Consider the following 27,581-nt stretch of genomic DNA (forward strand, 5'->3'; position numbering starts at 1 on the left):
GCTAATGAATCCCCTATCATCCTCACCTCTTCTCTCCAGTTCCCTTCGGAGTCACAGTGGCAGGCTTGATTACAGAGACTTTCCACTGCTCAGTCATCCACCAGCCACACCCCAACAATATCCAAAGTGATACACCCGTTGTTGAGGGGTTGGTCACAGGGGTACACGGCACTGGCTCCTTAACCCCTTTCCCCTTCCTGACTTTCGCTCAGTTTCCTGTAGTTCCAGCTCCTCATCGCTGATTGTTAGAAGCTGCAGCTGGGTGTTTTTCTGGTAGTTGTCAGGGACACTGGAAATGTCTCCTCACATCTACTTTTTCTTGAAATCACAAGCAGCTAAAGCCTCAAAATCTCCACTCTAACTCTGTCCACTCCAACGATGGCTGCTCTGCTTGCCCTTGCCTTGCTTGTTCTTGCTAATCACTCCTGAACACTGATTGGCTGTCGCGGAGAGCATGAAAAAAACACCATGTTGTTGTTTTTTATACTCAATCAGCGAATCTGAGTGAATTATATCCTCTCAAGCTTCTGACCTCTTTGATTGGCCGCTGTTCAAAGCTCCGAAAAAATGCCGAGAGTCACTGCTCTTAATACTTGATCAGTGAGCCTGAATAGCTTACGTCCTGTCAAGATTCTAATCTCTCTAACTGGCTGCTGCTCCAAGCTCCAAAATACTGCCAAGTGTCACTGCCCTTAATACTCGATCAATGAACCTGAGTGAATTATGTCCTCTCCAGCTTCTGATCACTCTGATTGGCCTCTGCTCAATGATTTCAGAAGAGGAGGCATTTGCAGACCTGAGGAAAATTAGGGTGGATAAATCCCCAGGGCCTGACAAAGTGTTATTTTAGACCTGTGGATGGCAAATGCAAAAATTGCTCGGGCCCTAGCAGAGATCTTTAAATTATCCTTCGCAACAGGTGAGGTGCTGGAGTATTGCAGGATAGCCAATGTTGTTATGCTGTTTTAGAACGACTCTAAAAATAAACCTGGAAATTAGAAACCAGGGAGCCCGATATCATTAGTGGGAGAGTTATTGGAAGTTATTCCAACAGATAAGTATTTGGATAAACATGGTCTGATTAATGACAGTCAGCATGGTTTCATGGTGGTAGATCTAGTCTAACCAATCTTAAATTGCTTTTGAGGAAGTTTACGGAAAAGATTATGAAGGCAGGGCAGTGGATGTTGCCCACATGGACTTTAGGAAGGCATTTGATAAAGCATGGGAGTTTGGTCAAGAATGTTCAGCTGATCAACATTCAAGATGAGGCAGGAACTTGAATTAGACATTGACTTGCTGGGAGAAGCTGGAGAGTGGAAGAAGATGGTTGCCTCTCTGACTGGAGTCTTGTCACTAATGTAGAGCCGTAGGGATCGATGCTGAGTCCATTGCATTTCGTCATCAATATCAGCAATCTGGATGATGAAGTGTTTAACCAGATCAGCAAGTTTGCTGATGACACCAAGACTGAGGGTGCAGTGGACAGTGAGGAAGGCTATCATGGCTTGCAAAGGAATCTGTATCAGCTGAAAACTGGGCTGAAAAATGGAAGATGGAACTGAATGAAGATGTGAGAGGTGTTGCACTTTGGTAAGACCAACCAGCGTAGGACTTACACAATGAATGCTGGGGCGTGAAGGAGTGTGGTAGAACAAAGGGATCTGGGAATACAGATCCATCGTTCATTCAAAGTGGCTTTATAGGGAGATCAAGCCGTAAAGAAAGCTTTTAGCACATTAGTCTTCATAGATCGAAGTAGCCATTGTATGTTAATGTTAACATTATTGTTCAATGTGACCCCTGGTGGGGTTTGTATAATTCCAGACTGTTCTGGAAGTTTCTGTGTTGCTGTGCTATTTGAATAGTAGTATCTAACTGGTTGACTTTTATCTGCATATTTGAATGGAACGTTTCTTCGCCATGGGGATAAAAAGAGCTGACCACACAGCAACATTGTCTGTTTTTGCCTCTTTTTCTGCTACTAGCAGGTGACTGTCCATTTTCAATCTTCCTTTGTTCTATCAATATTTAATAAGATGACCATGAAGCAACAAGTTTTGTGCCTCTTTCCTGACATCCAAAAGGACAATGATTTAAAAAAAATCAGAATCCAACAGAGGCTTTAAAAACAAAAACAAAAGAAGACAACTTAAAAAGCCATTAGGAACAAAAATATGAAACCTGAAGTATAACATCAAGGATAAAGTATAACATCAAGGGAATTGGACTTGCTGTGTTGCCTAGAGGACAACTCATACAAGATGCTTCTTCAGTTCTGATTCACTGTGGGTAATTTTCCAGCTTATGAACTCTCTGAGTTGCTTAAAGATATAGCAATCTCATAAGGGTTAATACAAGCCATAGAGGTAAAGAGAGGGACATTAGTCTTACCTTGTTATCATCCTTTAGGTGTCGATATACAGCTGATTCCTGACTTGAGGTGCTAGTCCTCCTATATTGGACCATCCATTTGTGAAGTGGTTGCTCTGTCTCTCCGATGTACAAATCTGTGCAGTTCTCATATACTCAGCTGCATATCTACACCTAAAGGACAAGGACACTCCTTTGATAACAAGAACAGGGAAGACAGGTGGTTTGAAAGAAGTGCTAAAGAAGCCATCTTCGTCAAACTGGAAAACCCATCCCTGAGGAGGGGGTGGGGTACGACACCACCTCTCAGCTACTTACAGTGCAGTCCTGTCACCTCTACCCCAGCGTCTCCACAACAGTTCACATCTCCATTCACGCAATGACCCCCTCCTTACCTTTACAACCCTTAACAACCCTTGTGTGATTGCTGTACCTTTAAACAACTCACAGAGTTTATAAACTGGAAATCTACCCACCATGGATCAGAACTGAAGAAGCCTATTCAATAAATGATGAAATGTCTTCCAGACAATACAGCAAGTCCAGTTGCCTTGATTTACTACTGCTTGATGTTAATTGACCTAGATGACTGAGAACCTTCATAGACATGAAATATGAAGGTAAGGTCACCAATAATGTAAGTGAGGATAGAGAAAACACTCCATAAAGAGAAGAAAAAAGTGAACGTGACTATTAGATCACTGGATAATTATGATGGGGAAGCTGTAATGGGGGACAAATAAATGGTTGTTGAACTTAATAAGCATCTTGTGTCAGTCTTCACTATGAAAGACACTGCAAACGTGCCAGAAACTTGAATTTGAGGGGGCAGAAGTGAGTGCAGTTGCTGTCACTAAGGGGAAGACAACTGCAGGCGGAAAGTCTGAGGCAGTTAAGTCACCTGGACCAGGTGGATAACACCTCAGGGTTCTGAAAGAGGTAGCTGAACAGATTATGGAGGTATTAGTGGTAATCTTTCAGCAATCACTGGATCCTGGAATGATTCTGGAGGACTAGAAAGTTGCAAATGTCACTCCACTCTTTCAGAGGGGAGAGAGACAGAAAAAAAAAGAAATTAGAGGACAGTTAGCCTGACTTCAGTGGTAGGAAGATGTTCAAGTCCATTATAAAAGATGAGGTTTTGAGGTATCTGGGGCCACGATAAAATATGCAGAAGTCAGCATGGTTTCCTTGAGAGAGAATGTTGTCTGACAAATCTTTTGAGGAAATAACAGGTAGATCAGACAAAAGAGAGTCAGTGGATGTTTATTTAGATTTTCAAAAGGCCTTTGACAAGATGCCACACATGAGGCTACTTAACAGGATCAGTGTGCAACAGGAAAGATACTAGCATATGTAGAAAATTGGCTGACCAGAAGGAGGCAGAGCAGGAATAAAGGAGGGCCTTTTCTTGCTGTCTGCCGGTAATTAGTGGACTAAAACCTACAGAGTATCGGAAGTATAGGTAAAGTGGGTGTGGAGAGAATGTTTCCTATTTTGGGCAAGTCTAGGACAAGCATCCAAGTAGAGGGGTATCCATTTAGAGCAGAGATGAGGAGAAATTTATTTACTCAGTTGGTGTGAATCTGGAGAACTCATTGCCACAGATGCTGGTGGAGCGATGATATTGGGTATATTTAAAGTGGATACTGATAGATTCTTGATTAGTCAGGGTGCTAAAGGTTACTGGGAGAAGGCAGGAGAATGGAGTAGAGAGAGAAAATGAGTAAACAATAATTAACTAGCAAAGCAGACACGGTGGGCAGAATGGCCTAATTCTGCTCTTGTACCTTATGGTCTTGTGGTAGAGCTGTGGCTCAGATGCTTTGCAACCAGGCTTCAATCCTAACTTCTGATGAATCTGTGAAGAAGTTGCATGTGACCATCTGGTTTCCTTTCACATACCAAACATCATTTATTCCACTTGGGAAGGGGAAAGAGGGAAGGATATGACCTGCCAAAGGGTCTCAGCCCAGAATGTCAACTGTACTTTTTTTTTTCCCCCATAGACACTGCCTGGCCTGCTGTTCCTCCAGCATTTTGTGTGTATTGCTTGGATTTCCAGCACTTGCAGATTTTCTCTTGCTCATGATATGTTCCGTCTTGGAGTTTGGTTGGGGAAGAAGAGATGTTGGCACAGTCAGCGGGTTGGAGGATGGGCTTTGTATGGAGGTGAATGATCTTACCCAGAGGAAAAGTGAAAGAAGGGAGGCAGGGCAACCTGGTCCTCAGAAAGATGGAGGAGTCTGCTTGGTGTTTATGGGAGAAGGAGGGGTTGACTCGAGATTGGTGCTCAGCAGTCATGTGGCACAGACAGTGGATGGTTCATGTCAGTCTCGGTGTGGGAGAGAATGTTACATGTCAGACCAGGAGAATGAGATTCTGACATGGTAGATTGACTTGGAGTGTGGGTACAGGGGAAATGACTGAGATGATCCACTAATCTGGCAATAGACTGGAATATTCAGTAAACTGTGTGTTTTGATCACTTGGGATGTCTCAGAATTTCTGAATAACTCCCCCCCCCCCGTGTTAATGTAGAACGGTAACGTACCTGTACAGTAAACTTTGTTACAGCAGAGTGTCGGTTTCAGCCAGTAGACAAAGAAAACACCACAGTTTTTGATCTTGATTGTCCGCTTCGTATTGCAGTTGTTTTGCTCCCAGCTGAAGCAGACAGTCCTGTTGACCTCCCCCTCTCCCACGCTGGGATGGCAACCTGGAATGGGGTTTGTGAACATTCCGTAATATACCTGTCTCCACAGTGCAATAGGAAACGTGCAACCAGACCCACTGCAAATCCATTGTTCACTACCCACATTGTCTGACCAGGCTCGGTCAGTGAGAGCTGCTGTCCTCCCCACAGCCACATCTCGTCTCAGAGGACGGACTCTTGTTGATGAAACCTTGTGGGTCCCTGTCCCATGAAACACAAGTCCCTCCCCTGGTGCTTGACAATGATGAAACTATTAGCAAACTGACCCACTGTTGAATATCTCCAAAGTGAATCAGGGACATCTGCAAGCTTGGAAAATATACAGACCTGATAAAAATTGCAGTGGTGGTAAGTTGTTTATAATTGTCGGATATGTTCAAATATAAACATAACATAGACTTAGAAAAGAAACATGAATTTTAAAATAATTGCAACATGGAAACTAAGGACTGTGTTTAACTGAAAACACTGCAGTTTTATCAAGTAGTAATAAATCAAGGCAACTGGACTTGCTGTGTTGTCTAGAAGAAAATAAAACAAGTCCCTGTGCTTTTCAGACTTACAAACATACTCAGAAACTCATCCACCTCAGGGATCCTGCACCCAAACACAGACAGAACAGTATTGTATCAAGCAATGAGAACCGCACAGATCTGTATATCAGTGAGACAAAACAACCACTTCACAAGTGGCTGGCCCAATGTAGGAGGGCTAACACCTCAAATAAAAACTCAGCTGTATGTCTACACATAAAGTACAAGGAAACCCCTTTGATAACAAGGACAGGAGGATGGGTGATTGGAAAGATGGGTTAAAGCCATCTTTGTCAAACTGGAAAACCCATCCCTGAACAGAGAAGGTTGGGTACAATACCACATATCACTACTCACAATACAGTCCTAACGTGTCTATGCCAGCACACATCCATTCACACAAAGGTAAAACTAATGATCCCCTCATTACCTCTACGACTCTTAACAACCCCCATGTCATCGCTATATGTTTAAACAACTCAGAGTTGAAAAGCCGGGAAACTGCCCACCATGGATCAGAACTGAAGAAGCCTCTCGGATGGGTGGTGAAATGTCTTCCAGAAAACACAGCAAGTCCAGTTGCCTTAATTTGCAACTGCTTGAAATGCAATGACCTGGATGACTGGGAACCTTGATAGACATTACAGATTCATTGAGAAATTACATTGACTTATTAATTACCTCATGAACTGTGGGCTGCTGTGGATTACACTCGACTCCCTGGGTGCTGCTCCTTCACTGAAATTGCATTGGGTCTTATCTGGAGTGGGCTTGACCGGCAGATCCAGAGACCAGCTACATGTACCAGGAATCTCCAGGAAGCTGATGCACCACTGTCAGATTCCATGTGGGATCAGAACTGCAACATGACTTAAGTGTCTGTGGGGAGCATTTCTCAGGGATGTCGAGACCTGTTTCTGTGTCGAGTCTGCCTTACCTGAAACGTAACCAAGCCCCACTGTCGCACACTATGACCTTACCTTTTAACCAGCCTGGACTTGTCCCGGAGCACTTGTATGGTTGAACGATAGTCTCAGGAATCCTCCAGCCCCCAGAACTGGAAAAGAAAGCATCAACGTCTCAACTGAGCATCCACTGAGAGAATGAGCAGGAACTGGAGCCCATTCCATCGGTTTGATATTCTCCCTAATCTCAGGAATCATAAAATATTCTGCTGATGCAGGAAATCCTGAGCAACACTCATGAAATGCTGCAGAAACATAGTAAGTTAGGCAAGGTTCAAAGTAAAATTTATTATCAGAGTACATACCGTAATCACATACAAATATGCAGGCATATTTAGCAAATCTTTAGAATAACTGTAAACGAGGAATCTCTAAACTGTAAACATCAGGACTGTCAACTGTAAATAAGCTGCAAATGCAGATAATAAATGCAACATGTGTTGGCAATAAACTCATGACATTTTCAGCTGAGAACGTTCATCCAAACTGGAAGGAACAGAAATAGAATGTAGCCAACTCACACTCTTCTCTCCTCCCTTGCCTCATGTCAATGCACCACCTCCCTCTGCCTCCCCACCTCGTTCCCTTTACTGCACTGTCCACTCCTATCAGATTCCTTCTTCCTCTGGCTCTTCTAACCATCAAATTTATTAGACTTTATTACTTGCATCCTTCATATACATGAGGAGTAAAAATCTTCACGTACGTCTCAGTCTAAATGTGCAATGTGCAATTGGAAGTAATTTGTTATGAATAGTATTATGAATAGTATGTACAACAGGACAGTCAAAATAACATAGAAATACAGTTGTGTCAGCATGAATTAATCAGTCTGATTGCCTGGTGGAAGAAGCTGTCCCGGAGCCTGTTGGTCCTGGCTTTTATGCTGTGGTACGGTTTCCCGGATGATAGCAGCCGGAACAGTTTGTGGTTGTGGTGACTCGGTTCCCCAATGATCCTCCAGGCCCTTTTTACACAAGTCCTGGTAAATGTCCTGAATAGTGGAAAGTTTACATTTCCAGATGCGCTGGGTTGTCTGTAACACTCTCTGCAGTGCCCTGCGATTGAGGGAAGTACAGTTCCCATACCAGGCAGAGGTTCATCCTATCAGGATTTTCTCAATTGTGCCCCGGCAGAAAGTTCTTAGGGTTTGGTGAAAGTGCCTTTTTCACCAATCAGCCAGTATATACAGAGCACGTGAGATCTTCGGTGATGTTTATGCTGAGGAACTTAAACTGTTCACTTTCTCAACCCCAGATCCATTGAAGTCAATAGAGGTTAGCCTGGCTCCATTCCACCTGTAGTCCACAACCAGCTCCCTTGTTTTTGTGACTTGAGGGAGAGGATGTTTTCTTGACACTGTTGTGTCAGGATTATGACTCCTCTATAGTCTGCCTCATTATTATTTGAGATCAGGCCAATCAGTCTAGTGTCGTCAGCAAATTTAATTAGCAGATGGGAGCCGTAATTGGAGACACAGCCATGAATATATAGAGAGTAAAGGAGGGGACTTAGAACACAGCCCTGAGGGCACCAGTGTTGAGGGCGATCTGACAGGAAATCCAGGATCTATCTACACAAGGCAGAGTGAAGGCCGAGGTCTCTGAGCTTCTTGTTGAGCCTGGAGGGAATCAAGGTGTTGAATGCTGATCTGCAGTCCAAGAACAGCATCCTCACACAAGCATCCCTCTTCTCCAGGTGTGTAATGACCGTGTGTAGAGCTGTGGCTATTGCATCATCTGTTGATCGGTTGTGTGGGTAGGTGAATTGTAGGGGGTCCAGTGTGGGTGGTAGCATGCTGCAGATGTAGTCCTTGACCAGCCACTAAAAAACTTGCTTATTCTTGAGGCGAATGCAACAGGATGTTCAAACATGTTGTCTTGGTCTTTTTCGGTACCGGAACAATGGTGGATGTTTTGAAGCAGGAAGATACTCCACACTGGGAGAGAGATTAAAAATGTTTGTAAACACACCTGCCCGTTGAGTACTCGCCCTGGGAAGCCGTCCAGTCCTACAGCTTTGTGACTGTCCAATCCTTGGAAACACTTGCGTACTTCGACCTCAGATGACCAAGCTGCCGGTCACATCAGCAGCTCTCTTCAGGGGCTCAGTGTTGGCAACATCAAATCGAGCACAAAAAGAGATTTTGCTCATTTGGGAGAGGGGCAGCATTGCGGGAAACTCTACAGCATTTAGCTTTGAAGTCTGCGATGGTGTGCTGACTTCAATCCCAGCTTCTCACATTGTCCCCACCTTCCACGTCTCCTGGCCTCATCTATCACCTTCAGCTTGTTTTCCACTTAAATCCCCCCTGCACATCTTCTTAAACTGGATTTTACCTCCTTTCTTCCCAGTCCCGATGAAGGGTCCTGGCTTAAAATGGTGAGTATTCATTCCACATCAAAGACGTTGCTCGACCTGCTGAGTTTCTCCAGCATTTCCCATGTGGTGTCCCTTTTATACTTCGTGCTTTTCTCTATATCATCAATGCCCCATCACCAAGGAAAGGGATTGTGAGCTTCCCACTTCCTACGTTCAGTCTCTGCCAGATCTCAGACTTCCTGCACCCACTCCCTGTTCCATGCCTGTGACTGATGATCCCACTCCCTGTTTGACTGATACCGACATCTCTATGTATCCACAACTTGTCCCATTTCTTTCACCAATAACTCCAAACCCTGTGTATCCATTCTTTTCTACATGATGACCCCAGACAACCTTATCCATTCTCTGTCCCAGACACAAGGATGTTTATGGACTCTGCCACATAATTGTAACAAAATAAACAAATTTCCCTTTACATTCCCCTTGTTTCCCCGCATATTATCTGTTTGATTGACTGATATTAATTTAATTGTCTCCTCCCATTACCTCTTGAATCGGTACCATCCTTCTGTCCAGGTTCGATCATCCATGTATTTACTGCATTCTTCCGATGAACAATCCGTGCTCCTCCAGGGCTGATCCAGGACAGTGTGGTTTACACACGGATCACCAAGTGTGGAAACTGCAGCAGGAGTATGCTCAGTGTCAATGGTATAAACAATAATCTGAATTCACAATATTAATTAACACTGTTGATATTAATGCCTCTTGTAACTCACCCCCACTCCACCAACCTCTCTAAAATATTGATCACATACTCACGTAAATCAGTGCAGTTTCATCTTCCAGCTCTCTTTATTGAATTGGTGGCAGTAAAACTGAATCATGCTGTGTATAAACATCCATACTGACAGTGGCCACCCCTCAGTCCTATCAGTCCCAACCTGGTCCATGGCCCTTCTTTGCTGAAGTGATTCTTACTCAGCTGGACACACAAATTCTGTCAGCAACCACTCTCTGAGGCAGTGCATTCCAAGCATTTGCTGCTCCAGGGGTTAAGATCTGCTTCACAAACCCTCTAAACGACTGCTGCACATTCCCTAGTTTTATCTATCTCTGATGTAAGATCATTAGCTAGAGGAGTACAATTAGGCCACGTGGCCCATTGAGACTGCTCCACAATTACAAGGTGGCTGATCCATTTTTCCTCTCCTGCCTTCTCCCCATATCCCTTTGTGTCCTGGCCAATCAAGAATTGATAAATCTCTGCCTTAAATATATGTAAAGGTGGCCTCCAGAGTCGTCTGCAGCAACAAATTCCACAGATTCACCACTCACAGGCTGGAGATATTCATCCTTATCTCTGTTCTAAAAGGGAGACCCTCTGTTCTGAGGCTGTGTCATCTGGTCCTGGGCTCTCTCACCAGGGGAACCATCCCTACCATATCCACTTTCAAAAGCAGATAGGTTTCAATTAGGTCACCCCTCATTCTTCTAAATTCTAGTGAATACAGGCCCAGAGCAATCATGACACACTGTCCAATCCTGGAATCATTTTCATTAATCTCCTTTGAACTCTCTCCAGTTTCAGCACATCCTTTCTAAAATAAGGTGCCCAGACCCGATTACAATACTCCAAGTGATGCCTTACCAGTGTTTCATAAAACCTCAACATTATATCCTTGCTTTTCTATTCTAGTCCTCCTGAAATGAGTGGTAACATCGTATTACCTTCCTCACCACTGACTCATGCTGGAAATTAAAACTTTTGGGAATCCTGTACAAAAGCTCCCAAGTCCCTTTGCACCTCAGATTTTTGAAATTTCACTCCATGTTAAAAATGGAGAGAACCTTTCATTTCTTCTAACAAAGTACATAACCATACACTTCCCGACACTGTATTCAATCTGCCACTTCTTTGCCCATTCTCCTAATCCATCTGAGTCCCTTTCTCACCTCTGTACTTCCTCAGAACAACTTGCCTCTCCACCTATCATTCTATTGCCTGTAAACTATACAACAGCCATTAATTCCATATCATTGACATAGTAAAGGTTACTTGCAGCCGACCCTATCAGTATCCAAGCAACACACATCAAAGTTGCTGGTGAACGTAGCAGGCCAGGCAGCATCTGTAGGAAGAGGTGCAGTCGACGTTTCAGGCCGAGACCCTTCGTCAGGACTAACTGAAGGAAGAGTGAGTAAGGGATTTGAAAGTGGGAGGGGGAGGGGGAGATCCAAAATGATAGGAGAAGACAGGAGGGGGAGGGATGGAGCCAAGAGCTGGACAGGTGATTGGCAAAGGGGATACGAGAGGATCATGCGACAGGAGGTCCGGAAAGAAAGACGGGGGGGGAGGGGGGCCAGAGGATGGGGAAGAGGTATATTCAGAGGGACAGAGGGAGAAAAAGGAGAGTGAGAGAAAGAATGTGTGCATAAAAATAAGTAACAGAAGGGGTACAAGGGGGAGGTGGGGCCTAGCAGAAGTTAAAGAAGTCGATGTTCATGCCATCAGGTTGGAGGCTACCAAGACGGAATATAAGGTGTTGTTCCTCCAACCTGAGTGTGGCTTCATCTTTACAGTAGAGGAGGCCGTGGATAGACATGTCAGAATGGGAATGGGACGTGGAATTAAAATGTGTGGCCACTGGGAGATCCTGCTTTCTCTGGTGGACAGAGCGTAGATGTTCAGCAAAGCGGTCTCCCAGTCTGTGTCAGGTCTCGCCAATATATAAAAGGCCACATCGGGAGCACCGGACGCAGTATATCACCCCAGTCGACTCACAGGTGAAGTGTTGCCTCACCTGGAAGGACTGTTTGGGGCCCTGAATGGTAGTAAGGGAGGAAGTGTAAGGGCATGTGTAGCACTTGTTCCGCTTACACGAATAAGTGCCAGGAGGGAGATCAGTGGGGAGGGATGGGGGGGACGAATGGACAAGGAAGTCGCGTAGGGAGCGATCCCTGCGGAATGCAGAGAGGGGGGGAGGGAAAGATGTGCTCAGTGGTGGGATCCCGTTGGAGGTGGCGGAAGTTACGGAGAATAATATGTTGGACCCGGAGGCTGGTGGGGTGGTGGGTGAGGACCAGGGGTACCCTATTCCTAGTGGGGTGGTGGGAGGATGGAGTGAGAGCAGATGTACGTGAAATGGGGGAGATGCATTTAAGAGCAGAGTTGATAGTGGAGGAAGGGAGTTCAGGAATGTCCAGGAATGTCCCATTCCGATTCTGACATGTCTATCCACGGCCTCCTCTACTGTAAAGATGAAGCCACACTCAGGTTGGAGGAAAAACACCTTATATTCCGTCTGGGTAGCCTCCAACCTGATGGCATGAACATCGACTTCTCTAACTTCTGCTAGGCCCCATCTCCCCCTCGTACCCCTTCTGTTACTTATTTTTATGCACACATTCTTTCTCTCACTCTCCTTTTTCTCCCTCTGTCCCTCTGAATATACCCCTTGCCCATCCTCTGGGTCCCCCCCTCCCTTGTCTTTCTTCCCGGACCTCCTGTCCCATGATCCTCTCGTATCCCATTTTGCCAATCACCTGTCCAGCTCTTGGCTCTATCCCTCCCCCTCCTGTCTTCTCCTATCATTTTGGATCTCCCTTCCCCCTCCCACTTTCAAATCTCTTACTCACTCTTCCTTCAGTTAGTCCTGACGAAGGGTCTCAGCCCGAAACGTCGACTGCACCTCTTCCTACAGATGCTGCCTGGCCTGCTGCGTTCACCAGCAACTTTGATGTGTGTTGCTTGAATTTCCAGCATCTGCAGAACTCCTGTTGTTTGCCTATCAGTATCCTTTCATTTTATACACCAATATGATATTCCTTTTCACCTCCTTTGCTCCAGAACATGCCTAACCTCTCCGCTCTTTCATCATAACTGAAACATTCCAGCCTGGCTATCTGCCATTGCATCACCCCTGCATTCTTGCCATGCTCTGGTGACCAAAATTACCACTGATGTCTGACAAAAGCTTTAGAAAGTTCTGTATTCTGTACTCCGAATAAAAAAGGTCTGCATCACATCTACGATCACAAGTAGCAGCCTTGTCATTGCCAATAAATGCCCTCATGTTGTCCTTCTATCCACCCTCGTACTCGAGCATCCCTGGTGTGCATTAGTCTTATCAATATCCGAAACTGCATGTGTAGGTGTAAATGTGATTAACAGATTAATCTAAATTGTATTAAGTTCCATTTGCTAGTCCATGCAGCATCTTCAGACATCTTTACAGTACCAACACATGGATCTCTCTGTGTAATCTGACAAACTCCAGCACCGTAAAGCACTTACTAATCTTCATGTCATCGGCAATTTACTAACATGTCTCACATGTCTACATTCAAGTATATGCATCTCCATTTGATTCAGTGTATGGTGGGTACATGGTACACCCTAGCAGGGGTGGTAATAGAGACAGATACATTGAGGACATTTAAGAAACTTAGAAACAAAGGACAGTCATGTAGGAGGGAAAGATTGGGTTAAAGGTCAGCACAATGTCATGCACTGAAGAGCCAGTACTGTGCTGTATTGTTCTATGTTCTGGAATTACACTCCATTCCCAATGATATCTCAGATAATGCTGCAGAGCAGATTTACTGGGCAATTGCCTGGTACGGGATGTGACAGTTTGGGTTTGAGTAGCCAGTTTGGGTTTCCATGCATTAGAAGCTGCCAATGGAAGATCTAATGAAGAGACAAAGCAATGAGTTTCATAAACAGAATAAGTACGAAGAAGCCAGTTTTCAAGGCTGAAGTATCTAAGAGGAGGACTATAGATTTCAGGACTATGAGTTTCACAGGGAATACCAAAAAAAAGTCTTATCACCCTGTGAGCGTCTGCACTTTGAACCACACTGCCCGAGTTGTTGGTGAACAGACACTCATTCAGGACTAGTCCACCAATTGTGTTTCTTTGTTTTGTGGCTGCCTGCGAGAAGATGATTATCCAGTTCATAGATGGCAGACATATTTTAATCATGAATATATTTTGAACTTTGAAATTGCCAGGACGTTGTCAGCTATGAACCAAATGTTGGGAAATGGAATAGTAAACAGTGGTCAGCATGGATATGATGGGCTGAATGGCCTGTTTCTGCTCTATGGGAAATGGAATGACACCCAACGCTCACCATGGATCTGATGAACTGAATGGCCTGTTTCCATGCTCCATGGGAAATAGAATGGTGCACAGTGGTCAGCATGGATATGATGGGCTGAATGGCCTGTTTCTGCTGTATGGGAAATGGGTAAAGTCAAAAAGTATGTTGGATGGAGACAAAACATCTATGACTGTGTAGCTTTGACCTCAATCATCAGAGGAAATCATATTGAAACTCATCTTCTCAACTCACAGATTTCTTTCTCTCCAGCCCTTCATCTTTCCCAGCTACCCGGCTTCACCAATCATCTTCCTCCTTTTCCTCACCCTGGTCTTTTTATTCTTCTGTCTTCCCCCTTCTTTTCCAGTCCTGAAGAGGGTCTCGGCTCCAAATGTCGACTGTTTATTCATTTTCACAGATGCTGCCTGACCCGCTGTGTTCCTCCAGAAGAGGAAGAGAGAGAGAAAGAGAGAGAGAGCCAGAGAGAGAGAGACAGAGAGACAGAGACAGAGAGAGAGAGAAAGAGAGAGAGAGAGTGAGAGAGTGTGTGTGTGTGTGTGTGTGTGTGTGTGTTGATTTACACACATGTTCAGACATATCTGGGCCGTACAAAAGTGCTAGATTAATGATGATTGTTGATTTCAATCCCCCTGTCACTATTGTGCAAGAACAGAAGGAAGGGTAGGAAAAGAGCCAAGTTGTGGAATGTGATTGAGAGCAGTTTTTAATTAGTACGTGGCAAACCGAGCAGGAAAGGAGGTGATTCTGAACCTATACTGTACTTAGAAGATGAACTGTGTCAGACAGAGAAGTTGCTAGTGATATATTGTGCGGGGGGGGGTGGATTAAACTGGAGAGGGGGCAAATGTATTTCAAAAAGGATTAAAACCAGACTAGATTCAGTGATAAAAGAAATTGAGAACAGTCAAAGTTATTGAAAGATGAGATAATGAAATGCAAAGAGAGAAACGTCCCATTTGAAAACAGGCGTAAAGCCCAATGCCCATATACATTTATCAATCACCCATGGATTGATAAATGTATATGGGCATTGGGCTTTACGCCTGTAATAAGGTGGCGGCTCAGGACAGATACTGACAGCTGATGACCAGATGTGTGCAGGAGTGAGACTAAAATTGAAACTGGAATGGCAAAGTTTGCAAGAAAGCACATTCAGCTAAAATCAAATGCACCTTTTGATGTTGGATTGGTATTGAATTTGGGCCCTGTTAGTGACCATCGGTGGAGGGGACAAGATACAAGTAAATACCTCAACCACTTGCTTGCATCAGTCTCTGTGTAAGACGGGACTGATAATAGCATTTCACTAAATGCTAACGTAAAGCTGATGCAGGATCTCCAACCTGAAATGTTAGGATCACAATCAGGTTTAATATCACTGGCAGACAGTATGAAATGCTATGAAATTTGTTGTGCGCCAGCAGTTTTGGTTCAGAATGTTGTTTGCTTCAATTGTTTGTATGATTTGTTTTTTTTCTCTCTTGTGCATTAGGTGTCGGTTTTTATTTTGTTTTAATTTGTATTTTTTTTTAAATTGGGTCTTGCTTTGTGGCTACCTGTTAGCAAACCAATCTCAAGATTCTATAATTTATACATTCTTTGATAATAAGTACACCTGATTGACTTGAAATTTGTTGCTCTGTGGCAGCAGTATGTGACAATACATAAATACATATTTACTCTAATTGATCATTCTTATTTAGAAGTTAAATTAGTACAGAAAAAGAGAAATAAAGTAGTAAGGTTGTGTTCATGAGTTCAATGTGCATCCAGAAATCTGATGGCAGAGGGGAAGAAGCTAATCCTGAATTGCTGAGTGTGTGCCTTCAGGCTCCTGTTTCCCCGTGTTACTGGTGTCATGAGCAGTTATGCTGTAAGGAAGGTGAGGACACATCAAGGTTGCAGGATCTTCATGTTGGAAACCTGCCAGACCAGCACAAAGTCCATCCTGTCCTTTAAATGAGGCTAGAGAGGAAACAGGGCAAGCTGTATTTTCCAGTGCTCAAGATATAATAGTGTGGTATGTACATAGGGTATGATACTGGCATGGTACCAGGGTACAGATGTGGCACGGTAATTGCAATGGCAGAATGATTCATTGGCTTTAGAAAACCATTTGAAAACACTTGCAAGTGCTAAAGTTGGGGGTCTGTTAGGGTGTAAGCTCATCAATTGCAGTCAACACAAACCTGCAAAGGGATGTTATCCTCAACAATGCTAACTCATTGTTCTTTTGAGAAAGTCATTCGGATGGATTGATGGTGATAGTTGATGCACAGATTCTGACTGATTATCCAAAAGCACAGATTCTGACTGATTGTTGCCCATGGTATCCAAGGGAAAATAGCACAATAAAAATGTAAGTGAATGAAAGGATGCTTCAGCTGGTGTTCCGCATGTCTCAGGAACTCGCTGGTCCTTTACTTCATGCAGTTAATATGAAAAATGTAGCTAACAGGTTTTCTGATACCAACAACATTCTTTGAGGAAAACACTATGGAACGTTTAGACGGGAACACAAGCAGCAAACAGAAATATTTCTGGAGAAATCCAATAAAATCAGCACAGAGATATCGATACAAGGTGAGGCAACATGGGATCACTGAAGCACAGCAAGAAATGTAGAGGGACAGAGGATCTTGAATGCATTTAATCCTGCAGTCTTGCAGCTCCAAGAGAACAGAACCCATTGAAGAAAGGGAAGAGGCAGGAGCACCAGAAGGTAATAGGCAGGTAAGGAGGTGAGATGAGAGACAGAAATAGGAATGGGTAAATGGTGAAAGGGAAGTAATCATGGAAGTTAAACTGTGGAACCAATGGAGGATAAAGTGGGACAGAGTGTAAACAATCTCATCAAGGTAGGTCTCTGAAGAGAAGTCTTTGAAGAGCATAGCTTCCCTTTGCACAGTAGGGGACTGGAGCCATTTGGCATTACAAGAATAATAATGAAGAATCTATGGTAACAGTTACTGTACTTTAATTCTGAGTATTATTGGCCTTTTATGGATAGATTATATTGATTATTAATATCAGTATTATTATTGTGAGATTAGAGATTCATCATGCAAATACGGAGTTTCAACAAACACAATGATACCAATTTGTCAATATCTGTAACCACTGGTCAATTTCTATATAGAAATGGCATTTCTGTGTTCAGACTTCAGAACAGTGTGTGGTGCCAGGGACCAGGCTGTTCTCATTGTGCATAAGTAAATGAAATGTGATTGAAGAGTTAATTGGCGACGACAAAGCCACCACCCAGACTAAGCAGATAAGAATGTCAAAGACTATTGAGATTCACTGATATTCAGAGACATTCACTGGTCTTGAAATCATATTGTGGTGAAACACAGCTGTAAAGGTTCTGCTGCTACTGAATATTGAGGGACTTGACCTTGTTTTACAACCTCTCAATGTTTCTCCAGTGCAGAGAGAGTCAGTGTGGAGACTTCACTGATGAATTGGGAATCCCCTGTGCTCTAGTTTCTTCCCTCATGCTGATGAAATGCGAGTAGGTGAAATGCATCTTGTGAATTCCCCATCATTCCATGCTGATGGGAAACAAGCACAGGGGAACTCTTAGGAAACTATGAAAAATAAAAAGTGGCAGGGTTACAATGAAATAAGCAAGAGAGGGATAACATAGAACACTGAAGGCTAGCATTAACACAACGGGAGGAATGGCCTCTGTCATTCCCTGAAGGCGCAGTCAGTCATTTAGGAACAGTTTCTTGCCTTCTGCCATACGAGTTTTAAATGGACCTTGAATCCATGAACACTACCTCACTACTTCTTTTTAATATATATTGTTCCTGTTTTTGCACTCTTTGATCATTTAATTATGTATATACATACTACTGGAATTGACTGATTCTTTTATTTTTTTTCTTTCTATATTGTCCTGTACTGCTGCTGCTAAGTTAACAAATTTCACGACACATGCTGGAGATAATAAACTAGATTGTGATTCTGACATGACATGTACAGAAGGCAATTGTTCAGTGTTCATGTTGGAACTATGAGTCACTCCACCAAAGAAAAGATGCAATGGTAAAATTGAATGTGCAGAATCCACATACAAGGAAGCACTCTCTTGCTTGGATTTTAGACTTACCTGTAACAAATTATGACAGTGTAATTGTAAGGATCTAGCCACATATGCAGACAACCTGCTGCATCAAACTGTACATGCTAACAACAGGAATTCTGCAGATGCTGGAAATTCAAACAACACACATCAAAGTTGCTGGTGAACGCAGCAGGCCAGGCAGCATCTCTAGGAAGAGGTGCAGTCGACGTTTCAGGCCGAGACCCTTCGTCAGGTCTAACCGAAGGAAGAGTGAGTAAGAGATTTGAAAGTGGGAGGGGGAGGGGAGATCCAAAATGGTAGGAGAAGACAGGAGGGGGAGGGATGGAGCCAAGAGCTGGACAGGTGATAGGCAAAATGGGATACGAGAGGATCATGGAACAGGAGGTCTGGGAGGAAAGACGGGGGGGGGGGTGAAGAACCCAGAGGATGGGCAAGGGGTATATTCAGAGGGACAGAGGGAGAAAAAGGAGAGTGAGAGAAAGAACGTGTGTATAAAAATAAATAACGGATGGGGTACGAGGGGGAGGTGGGGCATTAGCAGAAGTTAGAGAAGTCGATGTTCATGCCACCAGGTTGGAGGCTACCCAGACGGAATATAAGGTGTTGTTCTTCCAATCTGAGTGTGGCTTCATCTTTACAGTAGAGGAGGCTGTGGATAGACATGTCAGAATGGGAATGGGATGTGGAATTAAAATGTGTGGCCACTGGGAGATCCTGCTTTCTCTGGCAGACAGAGGGTAGGTGTTCCGCGAAACAGTCTCCCAGTCTGCATCGGGTGTCGCCAATATATAGAAGGCCACATCAGGAGCAGCGGACACAGTATGTCACCCAGGCCGACTCATAGGTGAAGTGTCGCCTCACCTGGAAGGACTGTCTGGGGCCCTGAATCAACGACTGCATTGGCGCTGCTTCCTGCACGCATGCTGAGCTCGTTGACTTTATTAACTTTGCCTCCAACTTGCACCCTGCCCTCAAGTTTACCTGGTCCATTTTCAACACCTCCCTCCCCTTCCTAGATCTTTCTGTCTCTGTCTCTGGAGACAGCTTATCCACTGATGTCTACTATAAGCCTACTGACTCTCACAGCTATCTGGACTATTCCTCTTCTCACTCTGTTTCTTGCAAAAATGCCATCCCCTTTTCCAAATTCCTCCGTCTCCACCGCATCTGCTCTCAGGATGAGGCTTTTCATTCCAGGACGAGGGAGATGTCCTTTTTTAAAGAAAGGGGCTTCCCTTCCTGAACTATCAACTCTGCTCTCAAACGCATCTCCCCCATTTCACGTACATCTACTCTCACTCCATCCTCCCGCCACCCCACTAGGAATAGGGTTCTCCTGGTCCTCACCTACCACCCCACCAGCCTCCGGGTCCAACGTATTATTCTCCATAACTTCCGCCACCTCCAACGGGATCCCACCACTAAGCACATCTTTCCCTCCCCCTCCGCTACTTTCCAGAGGGATCGCTCCCTACACGACTCCCTTGTCCATTCATCCCCCCCATCCCTCCCCACTGATCTCCCTCCTGGCACTTATCCTTGTAAGCGGAACAAGTGCTACACATGCCCTTACACGTCCTCCCTTTCCACCATTCAGGGCCCCAGACAGTCCTTCCAGGTGAGGCGACACTTCACCTGTGAGCCGGCTGGGGTGATATACTGCGTCCGGTGCTCCCGATGTGGCCTTCTATATATTGGTGAGACCCGACACAGACTGGGAGACCGCTTTGCTGAACACCTACGCTCTGTCCGCTAGAGAAAGCAGGATCTCCCAGTGACCATACATTTTAATTCCATATCCCATTCCCATTCTGACATGTCTATCCACGGCTTCCTCTACTGTAAAGATGAAGCCACACTCAGGTTGGAGGAACAACACCTTATATTCCAAAAATAACAGGGTTGTTATCATGGGTGACTTTAACTTCCTGAATATTGATTGGCACCTGATTAGTTCCAAGGGCTTAGATGGGGCAGAATTTGTTAAGTGTGTCCAGGATGGATTCCTGTCACAGTATGTGGACAGGCCGACCTGGGGGAATGCCATACTAGATCTAGTACTAGGTAATGAACCGGGTCAGGTCACAGATCTCTCAGTGGGTGAGCATCTGGGGGACAGTGACCACTGCTCCCTGGCCTTTATAATTATCATGGAAAAGGATAGAATCAAAGAGGACAGGAAAGTTTTTAATTGGGGAAAGGCAAATTATGAGGCGAGAAGGCTAGAACTTGCGGGTGTGAATTGGGATGATGTTTTTGCAGGGAAATGTACTATGGACATGTGGTCGATGTTTAGAGATCTCTGCGGGATGTAAGGGATAAATTTGTCCTGGTGAGGAAGATAAAGAATGGTAGGGTGAAGGAACCATGGGTGACAAGTGAGGTGGAAAATCTAGTCGGGAGGAAGAAGGCAGCATACATGAGGTTTAGGAAGCAAGGATCAGATGGGTCTATTGAGGAATACAGGGAAGCAAGAAAGGAGCTTAAGAAGGGGCTGAGAAGAGCAAGAAGGGGGCATGAGAAGGCCTTGGCGAGTAGGGTAAAGGAAAACCCCAAGGTATTCTTCAATTATGTGAAGAAAAAAGGATGACAGGAGTGAAGGTAGGACCGATTAGAGATAAAGGTGGGAAGATGTGCCTGGAGGCTGTGGAAGTGAGTGAGGTCCTCAATGAATACTTCTCTTCGGTATTCACCAATGAGAGGGAAGTTGATGATGGTGAGGACAATATGAATGAGGTTGATGTTCTGCAGCATGCTGATATTAAGGGAGAGGTGGTTTTGGAGTTGTTAAAATACATTAGGACAGATAAGTCCCCGGGGCCTGACGGAATATTCCCCAGGCTGCTCCACGAGGCAAGAGAAGAGATTGCTGAGCCTCTGGCTAGGATCTTTATGTCCTCGTTGTCCACGAAAATGGTCCCGGAGGATTGGAGTGAGGCGAATGTTGTTTCCTTGTTCAAAAAAGGTAGTAGGGATAGTACGGGTAATTATAGACCAGTGAGCCTTACGTCTGTGGTGGGAAAGCTGTAGGAAAAGATTCTTAGAGGTAGGATCTATAGACATTTAGAGAATCATGGTCTAATCAGGAACAGTCAGCATGGCTTTGTGAAGGGCAGATCATGTCTAACAAGCCTGATAGAGTTCTTTGAGGTGGTGACCAGGCATATAGATGAGGGTAGTGCAGTGGATGTGATCTATATGGATTTTAGTAAGACATTTGATAAGGTTCCACACGGTAGGCTTATTCAGAATGTTAGAAGGCATGGGATCCAGGGAAGTTTGGCCAGGTGGATTCAGAATTGGCTTGCCTGCAGAAGGCAGAGGGTGGTGGTGGAGGGAGTACATTCAGATTGGAGGATTGTGACTAGTGGTGTCCCACAAGGATCTGTTCTGGGACCTCTACTTTTCGTGATTTTTATTAATGACCTGGATGTGGGGGTAGAAGGGTGGGTTGGCAAGTTTGCAGATGACACAAAGGTTGGTGGTGTTGTAGATAGTGCAGAGGATTATCAAAGATTGCAGAGAGACATTGATAAGATGCAGAAGTGGGCTGAGAAGTGGCAGATGGAGTCCAACCCGGAGAAGTGTGAGGTGGTACACTTTGGAAGGACAAACTGCAAGGCAGAGTACAAAGTAAATGGCAGGATACTTGGTAGTGTGGAGGAGCAGAGGGATCTCGGGGTACATGTCCACAGATCCCTGAAAGTTGCCTCACAGGTGGATAGGGTAGTTAAGAAAGCTTATGGGGTGTTAGCTTTCATAAGTCGAGGGATAGAGTTTAAGAGTCGCGATGTAATGATGCAGCTCTATAAAACTCTGGTTAGGCCACACTTGGAGTATTGTGTCCAGTTCTGGTCACCTCACTATAGGAAGGATGTGGAAGCATTGGAAAGGGTACAGAGGAGATTTACCAGGATGCTGCCTGGTTTAGAAAGTATGCATTATGATCAGAGATTAAAGGAGCTAGGGCTTTACTCTTTGGAGAGAAGGAGGATGAGAGGAGACATGATAGAGCTGTACAAGATAATAAGAGGAATAGATAGAGTGGATAGCCAGTGCCTCTTCCCCAGGGCACCACTGCTCAATACAAGAAGACATGGCTTTAAGGTAAGGGGTGGGAAGTTCAAGGAGGATATTAGAGGAAGGTTTTTTACTCAGAGTGGTTGGTGCATGGAATGCACTGCCTGAGTCAGTGGTGGAGGCAGATACACTAGTGAAGTTTAAGAGACTACTAGACAGGTGTATGGAGGAATCTAAGGTGGGGGCTTATATGGGAGGCAGGGTTTGAGGGTCAGCACAACATTGTGGGCCGAAGGGCCTATACTGTGCTGTACTATTCTATTATATTCCGTCTGAGTAGCCTCCAACCTGATGGCATGAACACCAACTTCTCTAACTTCCGCTAATGCCCCACCTCTCCCTCGTACCCCATCTGTTATTTATTTTTATACACACATTCTTTCTCTCACTCTCCTTTTTCTCCCTCTGTCCCTTGCCCATCCTCTGGGTTCCCCCCCTCCTTTGTCTTTCTCCGCAGACCTCCTGTCCCATGATCCTCTCATATCCCCTTTGCCAATCACCTGTCTAGCTCTTGGCTCCATCCCTCCCCCTCCTGTCTCCTCCTATCATTTTGTATCTCCCCCTCCCCCTCTCAAATCTCTTACTAGCTCTTCCTTCAGTTAGGCCTGACGAAGGGTCTCGGCCTGAAACGTCGACTGTACCTCTTCCTAGAGATGCTGCCTGGTCTGCTGCGTTCACCAGCAACTTTGAAACTGTACATGCTGGGCAGTTTGCTTCAGAGGGATGTATGGGGCAGAGTCCATTACGGGTACTGATAACTCAGAATATCACAGAATTTCCCCTCACCCCTGACACCTCTGTGTGAATGAGAGCAGTGACATACCTGTGCAGTACACAGTGTGATTACTAGGTGTCGGCTTCAGCAGATACACAAAGTAGCCAATGCAATTTTTGATCTTAATGTCCAGACAAGCATTGCTGTTTTGACTCGTGCCCTGTCCAGTCACAACAGATTCAGGATTGGTGTTTCCATTCTCGGTGAAGCAAACTCTTCTCATCACTTCCTCCTCTGCCACAGCGGGATGGGAAACTGGAATAAGGTTAATACAAGTTTAATTATTATTCAACCATCCATGAATACAGCCATAAAAACAATGTTACTCCAGGGCCAAAGTGAAAGAAAACAGTGCCAACAGAAATACACAGCACAAGGCACATATAACATATATATCAGATAGCAGTTAAACATACAATCACTCAATAATATAATATAGCCCAATTTCCCAAGCCCATGAATGTGTTGGCAACAGCAAGTCCGCAGCAATATGCAGTCGAACCCAGTCCAGCTCATCTTCCACTGAGTGGCCACTGGAGGGCAGCACTGATGCCAACATGGTCGCCACAACACACCGTCTCCAGCACTGACTCCGATGTCTCTCTCCTGGACGGCTGCAAACAGGCGACACCACAGCATGATGCCCGGTCCTCACTACAGCTGATCCCACCAATAAACCAGTGAACCAGACATTCAGCATTCCATATTACCAATGTCCAACAGGGCCTTGCGATCACAGGAGACGCAAGTAAAACTCTATCACAGGCTGTTAGACTGCACAACACCTTTGCAAACCAACTCTGACAGCAACACGGACCCAACAAGTCCAGCTCCTCCACCAAGGAGCAACACGCTGATGGAGTAGACCTGCAGTACTTGAAGTAATTCTGAATGTCCAGCTTGTGATTGAAAGAAAAGATGTTTTAAAAAAGACAGATTTTATTGGCTCTGCATCTGTGTGTGCTGCCATCTTACCAGACGGCAAACATAGTAAAGTGTACCCAGCGCAATGGGGAATGTGAATGGGGACCATTCTAATGCAGGTTTCAGATTCACCCATGATCTGCTCTGGCCTCAGTCAATAGCAAGCTGTTACCACCCCACCCTGCAATCCAAACTCCCTGTTACAGATCCAGGTCCCTGAGACCAGCTCCTGCTGGTGAGAGCCTGTGGGCCCAGGGCCTGGACAAGAAACTCCAGCATCACCCCTGATGCACATTGGACAGCTGGTGAAGATGCACCACCAGGCCAAATGATCACATTTCAAACAAAACATTGTTTCACAGAGAGATGGTCACTTGTTGAACACATATTGCAGTTAACCATAATACAGGACCAAAATAAACATGATCAGTTCACCCTCTGAAGTTGGCTCCAGCTGCTAAGGGCTTGTAGTTCTCCAGGTGTACCTTGGCAGTCAGGGAAGTTTTGGAAGATGCAGCAAGGCAAGGGTTAAGGTAGTGTTCAGGCAAAGGTAGTTTATGCAACGTGCAGAAAATGCTGGAGAAACTCAGCAGCCCAGGCAGCATCTATGGAAAAGCGTAAGTGATTCAGGCCGAGAATTTTCATCAGGACTGGGGAAAAGAAAGATGAGAAGATAGAACAGTGAGGTGGGGGAAGGGAGGAAGAAGAACAAGGTTGTAGGTGATCGGTAAAACCGGGAGAGGGGGAGGGTTGAAGTAAGGAGCTGGGAAGTCGATTGCTTAAAGACATAAAGGGCTGGAGAAAGGGGAATCTGACAGGAGAGGGCAGAAGCCCATTGAAGAAAGGGAACGGGGAGGAGCACCAGAAGGTAATGGGCAGGTAAGGAGGTGAGATGAGAGAGGAAAACAGGAATGGGTGAATGGTGAAAGAGGGAGCAATTAAGGAAGTTAAAGTGTAGAGCCAACGGAGGATAAAGTGGGATAGAGCAAGATGAGTCTCTGAAGAGAAATCTTTGAAGAGCGTAGCTTCACTTGGCACAGCTGGGGACTGGAGCCATTTGTCATTACAAGAATGCAAATGAAGGATTCTAGGGTAACAGTTACTGTATATTAATTCTGAGTATCATGGGTCTTTTATGGGTGGGCACATAGCCAAGTTGTTAAGGCATTGGACTAGCGATCTGAAGGTCATGAGTTCGAGCCCCAGCTGAGACAGCGTGTTGTGTCCTTGAGCAAGGCACTTAATCACACATTGCTGTGCGATGACACTGGTGCCAAGCTGTATGAGTCCTAATGCCCTTCCCTTGGACACGATCAGTGTCGTGGAGAGGAGAGACTTGCAGCATGGGCAACTGCCGGTCTTCCATACAACCTTACCCAGGCCTGCACCCTGGAGAGCGAAGACGTTCCAGGTGCAGATCCATGGTCTCGCAAGACTAACAGACGCCTTTTTTTTTTAAAATGTATTGGTTATATTGATGATTAATATCTGTATTATTGTTGTGCGATTCAAGATTCATCATGCAAATAGGGGTTTGATCAAACACAATGTTACCAATTGGTCAATATCTGTAACCACTGGTCAATTTCCATACAGAGATGGTATTTCTGTGTTCAAACTTCAGAACTGTGGTGTGCATAAGTAAATGAAGTGTGATTGAGGAGTAAACGGCGACAAAGCCACTACCCAGGCTAACCAGATAAGAAAGTCAAAGACTATTGAGATTCACTGATATTCAGAGACATTCACTGGTCTTGAAATCATATTGTGGTGAAGGACAACGGTAAAGTTCTGGTACTGCTCAATATTGAGGGACCTGACCTTGTTTACAGCCTCTCAATGATTCTCCAGTGCAGAGTTGAAATGTGAGGGACCTCCACTTATCACAAAGTAAAGAAATTAATTTTGATTTTATTTTTACTTACAACATACCCTGACCATACTTACTGCAAATATTATAAATATATGTGTTTCTGTACTTGAGAAAACATTTTACATTTAATCTTAAAATACAAACAATTTAAATATAAATTTAACATAAAAACAAATTGGAACACACAGATTAAGAGAGCACAAATTAAAGACAGATAATCAACAATGAAAAGCCGAGTTTACATGATTTGAAATAGAAACAGCATCACTTTCAATAACTCTATTAGTTCATGATCTCTGGGTGCCCTGAGACAGGCCGGGCTGCTTGGGAACTGCTCCTCTACTGCAAGCAATGGAGCCACAAAATCTTTCCTGGGTCTGATCTGGAGTGATGTCAAAGCTCAAAGTACATTTAATAGCAAAATATGCACACTGTAAAGAACTGTGAGATTTGTTTCCTTACAGGCAATCCCAAACAATAGAAAAAAACTATAGAACCTGTTTTTTAAAAAAAGATTGTCAACAATCCAATGTTGCAAACAATAAAAGTAAGCAGATGGCATTCTGAATTGAAGTTTACGAAAGTGAATCCACAGCTGAATCAGGAACCCAGTTGTTCCAGTCCGTAGTCTCAGGGTGGTCAGCAGGCAGACCCACAACGCCACCGCCAGAGAAGAACGAGAAGGTGGCACTCCACTGCCAGACTGCATTTGGATTCAGGGCCAGTGTATGGTTTGAGTGACTTTGGGAAGCATCTTTGACAGACCTGGAGATCAGTGTCCATGCTTACACGCCTGTGCAGAGACCTGGGTCATCATTCTGACCCTCCTGAAAGGAAAATTAAGCCCAACTGTTGTGAACTCTGAGCCTACCTTCCAACCAGCCTTGTCTCTTCCTGCAGCAACAACCCTGTGGAACTGCTGTCTCGGGGATTTTCCATCTGCCGGAACTGAAATAACAATTGGAGAATGGATTCCTAAATTGAGGCAGAGGATTCACTTTGAGAATTGAACCCTATCCTCACCCTGTCTGTCTTCAACCTTCCCCCATGCCATCTAATTTTCTCTTTTAATTCTCCATCTCCATTTTCCATTTCTCGCTCCAGGTCACTCACTCACTCCGTGCAGAATGTGTCAGCCCTCTTATCCCTACAGTTGCCCGCTGCCCCATTGTAACGACCGGTAATCTGGTCTTCCAGCAATTCCCCTTCCCACACCCTTCAATCTCCCTTCATGCTGGGTTTGAAGTCATTATTCCCTCATTACCTGCTGAATCTGTACCATCCTTCTTCAAGATTCCTGTCAGACATACATTCTCCACTCGTGCTGGGAGAATTCATTCTCCTCCAAGATTGATCCAAGATGTTGTAATTTACACACGGATCACCCAGTGCGGAGTCTGTAACTGAGGGACAGGGTGACAATGAATAGTTTTTAGGTTCACCTGATATCACAGAACATCTTAATCACACAGCCCAGTTCCACCATCCCCACAGGACAAACAACAGTCTTGTTCTCCAATCAGTGATCAATCCCACAAATAAATGGTGGAAACTTTGCCTCATTCCACAACTTGGCTCCATTGCACTTGGTCCATCACACCCACAAACTCACACCAGTGAGAAACTGATGGGGAACAGGAAGAGCAGCCCAGCCATTCTCTCTGGGTGTACTGGTGAATGTTAGTCAACTGCACTCAGAGTTGTGGTAATGCAGGAAGCCCCATCATCAATTTCTGCTAAAATGGCCACCTGCATTCTGCACTCTGATGCTGATCAAAGTCCTGAGGGCCATGT

At 44.7% G+C, this 27,581-nt stretch overlaps 1 protein-coding gene across 1 annotated transcript; it reads right to left on the minus strand.

Moving 5' to 3' along the window:
• Positions 1 to 2,106: 2,106 nt before the first annotated feature.
• Positions 2,107 to 26,720, minus strand: LOC140207963 (pancreatic secretory granule membrane major glycoprotein GP2-like). The gene is made up of 6 exons (XM_072276497.1): positions 26,659 to 26,720; positions 23,039 to 23,245; positions 9,459 to 9,594; positions 6,603 to 6,679; positions 4,928 to 5,092; positions 2,107 to 2,123 (listed from the first exon to the last, which is right to left on the minus strand). The coding sequence occupies exons 2-6, from the start codon at positions 23,211 to 23,213 to the stop codon at positions 2,107 to 2,109; spliced, it is 570 nt and encodes a 189-aa protein (XP_072132598.1). The 5' UTR covers positions 23,214 to 23,245; positions 26,659 to 26,720.
• Between the last annotated feature and the right edge of the window lie 861 nt (positions 26,721 to 27,581).

Source organism: Mobula birostris, chromosome 13 (genome assembly GCF_030028105.1).
Source record: "Mobula birostris isolate sMobBir1 chromosome 13, sMobBir1.hap1, whole genome shotgun sequence".
In the NCBI taxonomy this organism is placed as follows: domain Eukaryota; kingdom Metazoa; phylum Chordata; class Chondrichthyes; order Myliobatiformes; family Myliobatidae; genus Mobula; species Mobula birostris.

Excerpts from the sequence above, each read along its gene's own strand:
- LOC140207963 (XM_072276497.1), bottom strand. The coding sequence starts at position 23,213 with ATGAGAAGAGTTTGCTTCACCGAGAATGGAAACACCAATCCTGAATCT. Across the intron at positions 9,595-23,038 it reads TCACACTGTGTACTGCACAG|TTTCCACACTTGGTGATCCG; the intron begins GTATGTCACTGC and ends CTCCTGCTGCAG. Across the intron at positions 6,680-9,458 it reads GGATGGTACCGATTCAAGAG|TTCTGGGGGCTGGAGGATTC; the intron begins GTAATGGGAGGA and ends TTTCTTTTCCAG.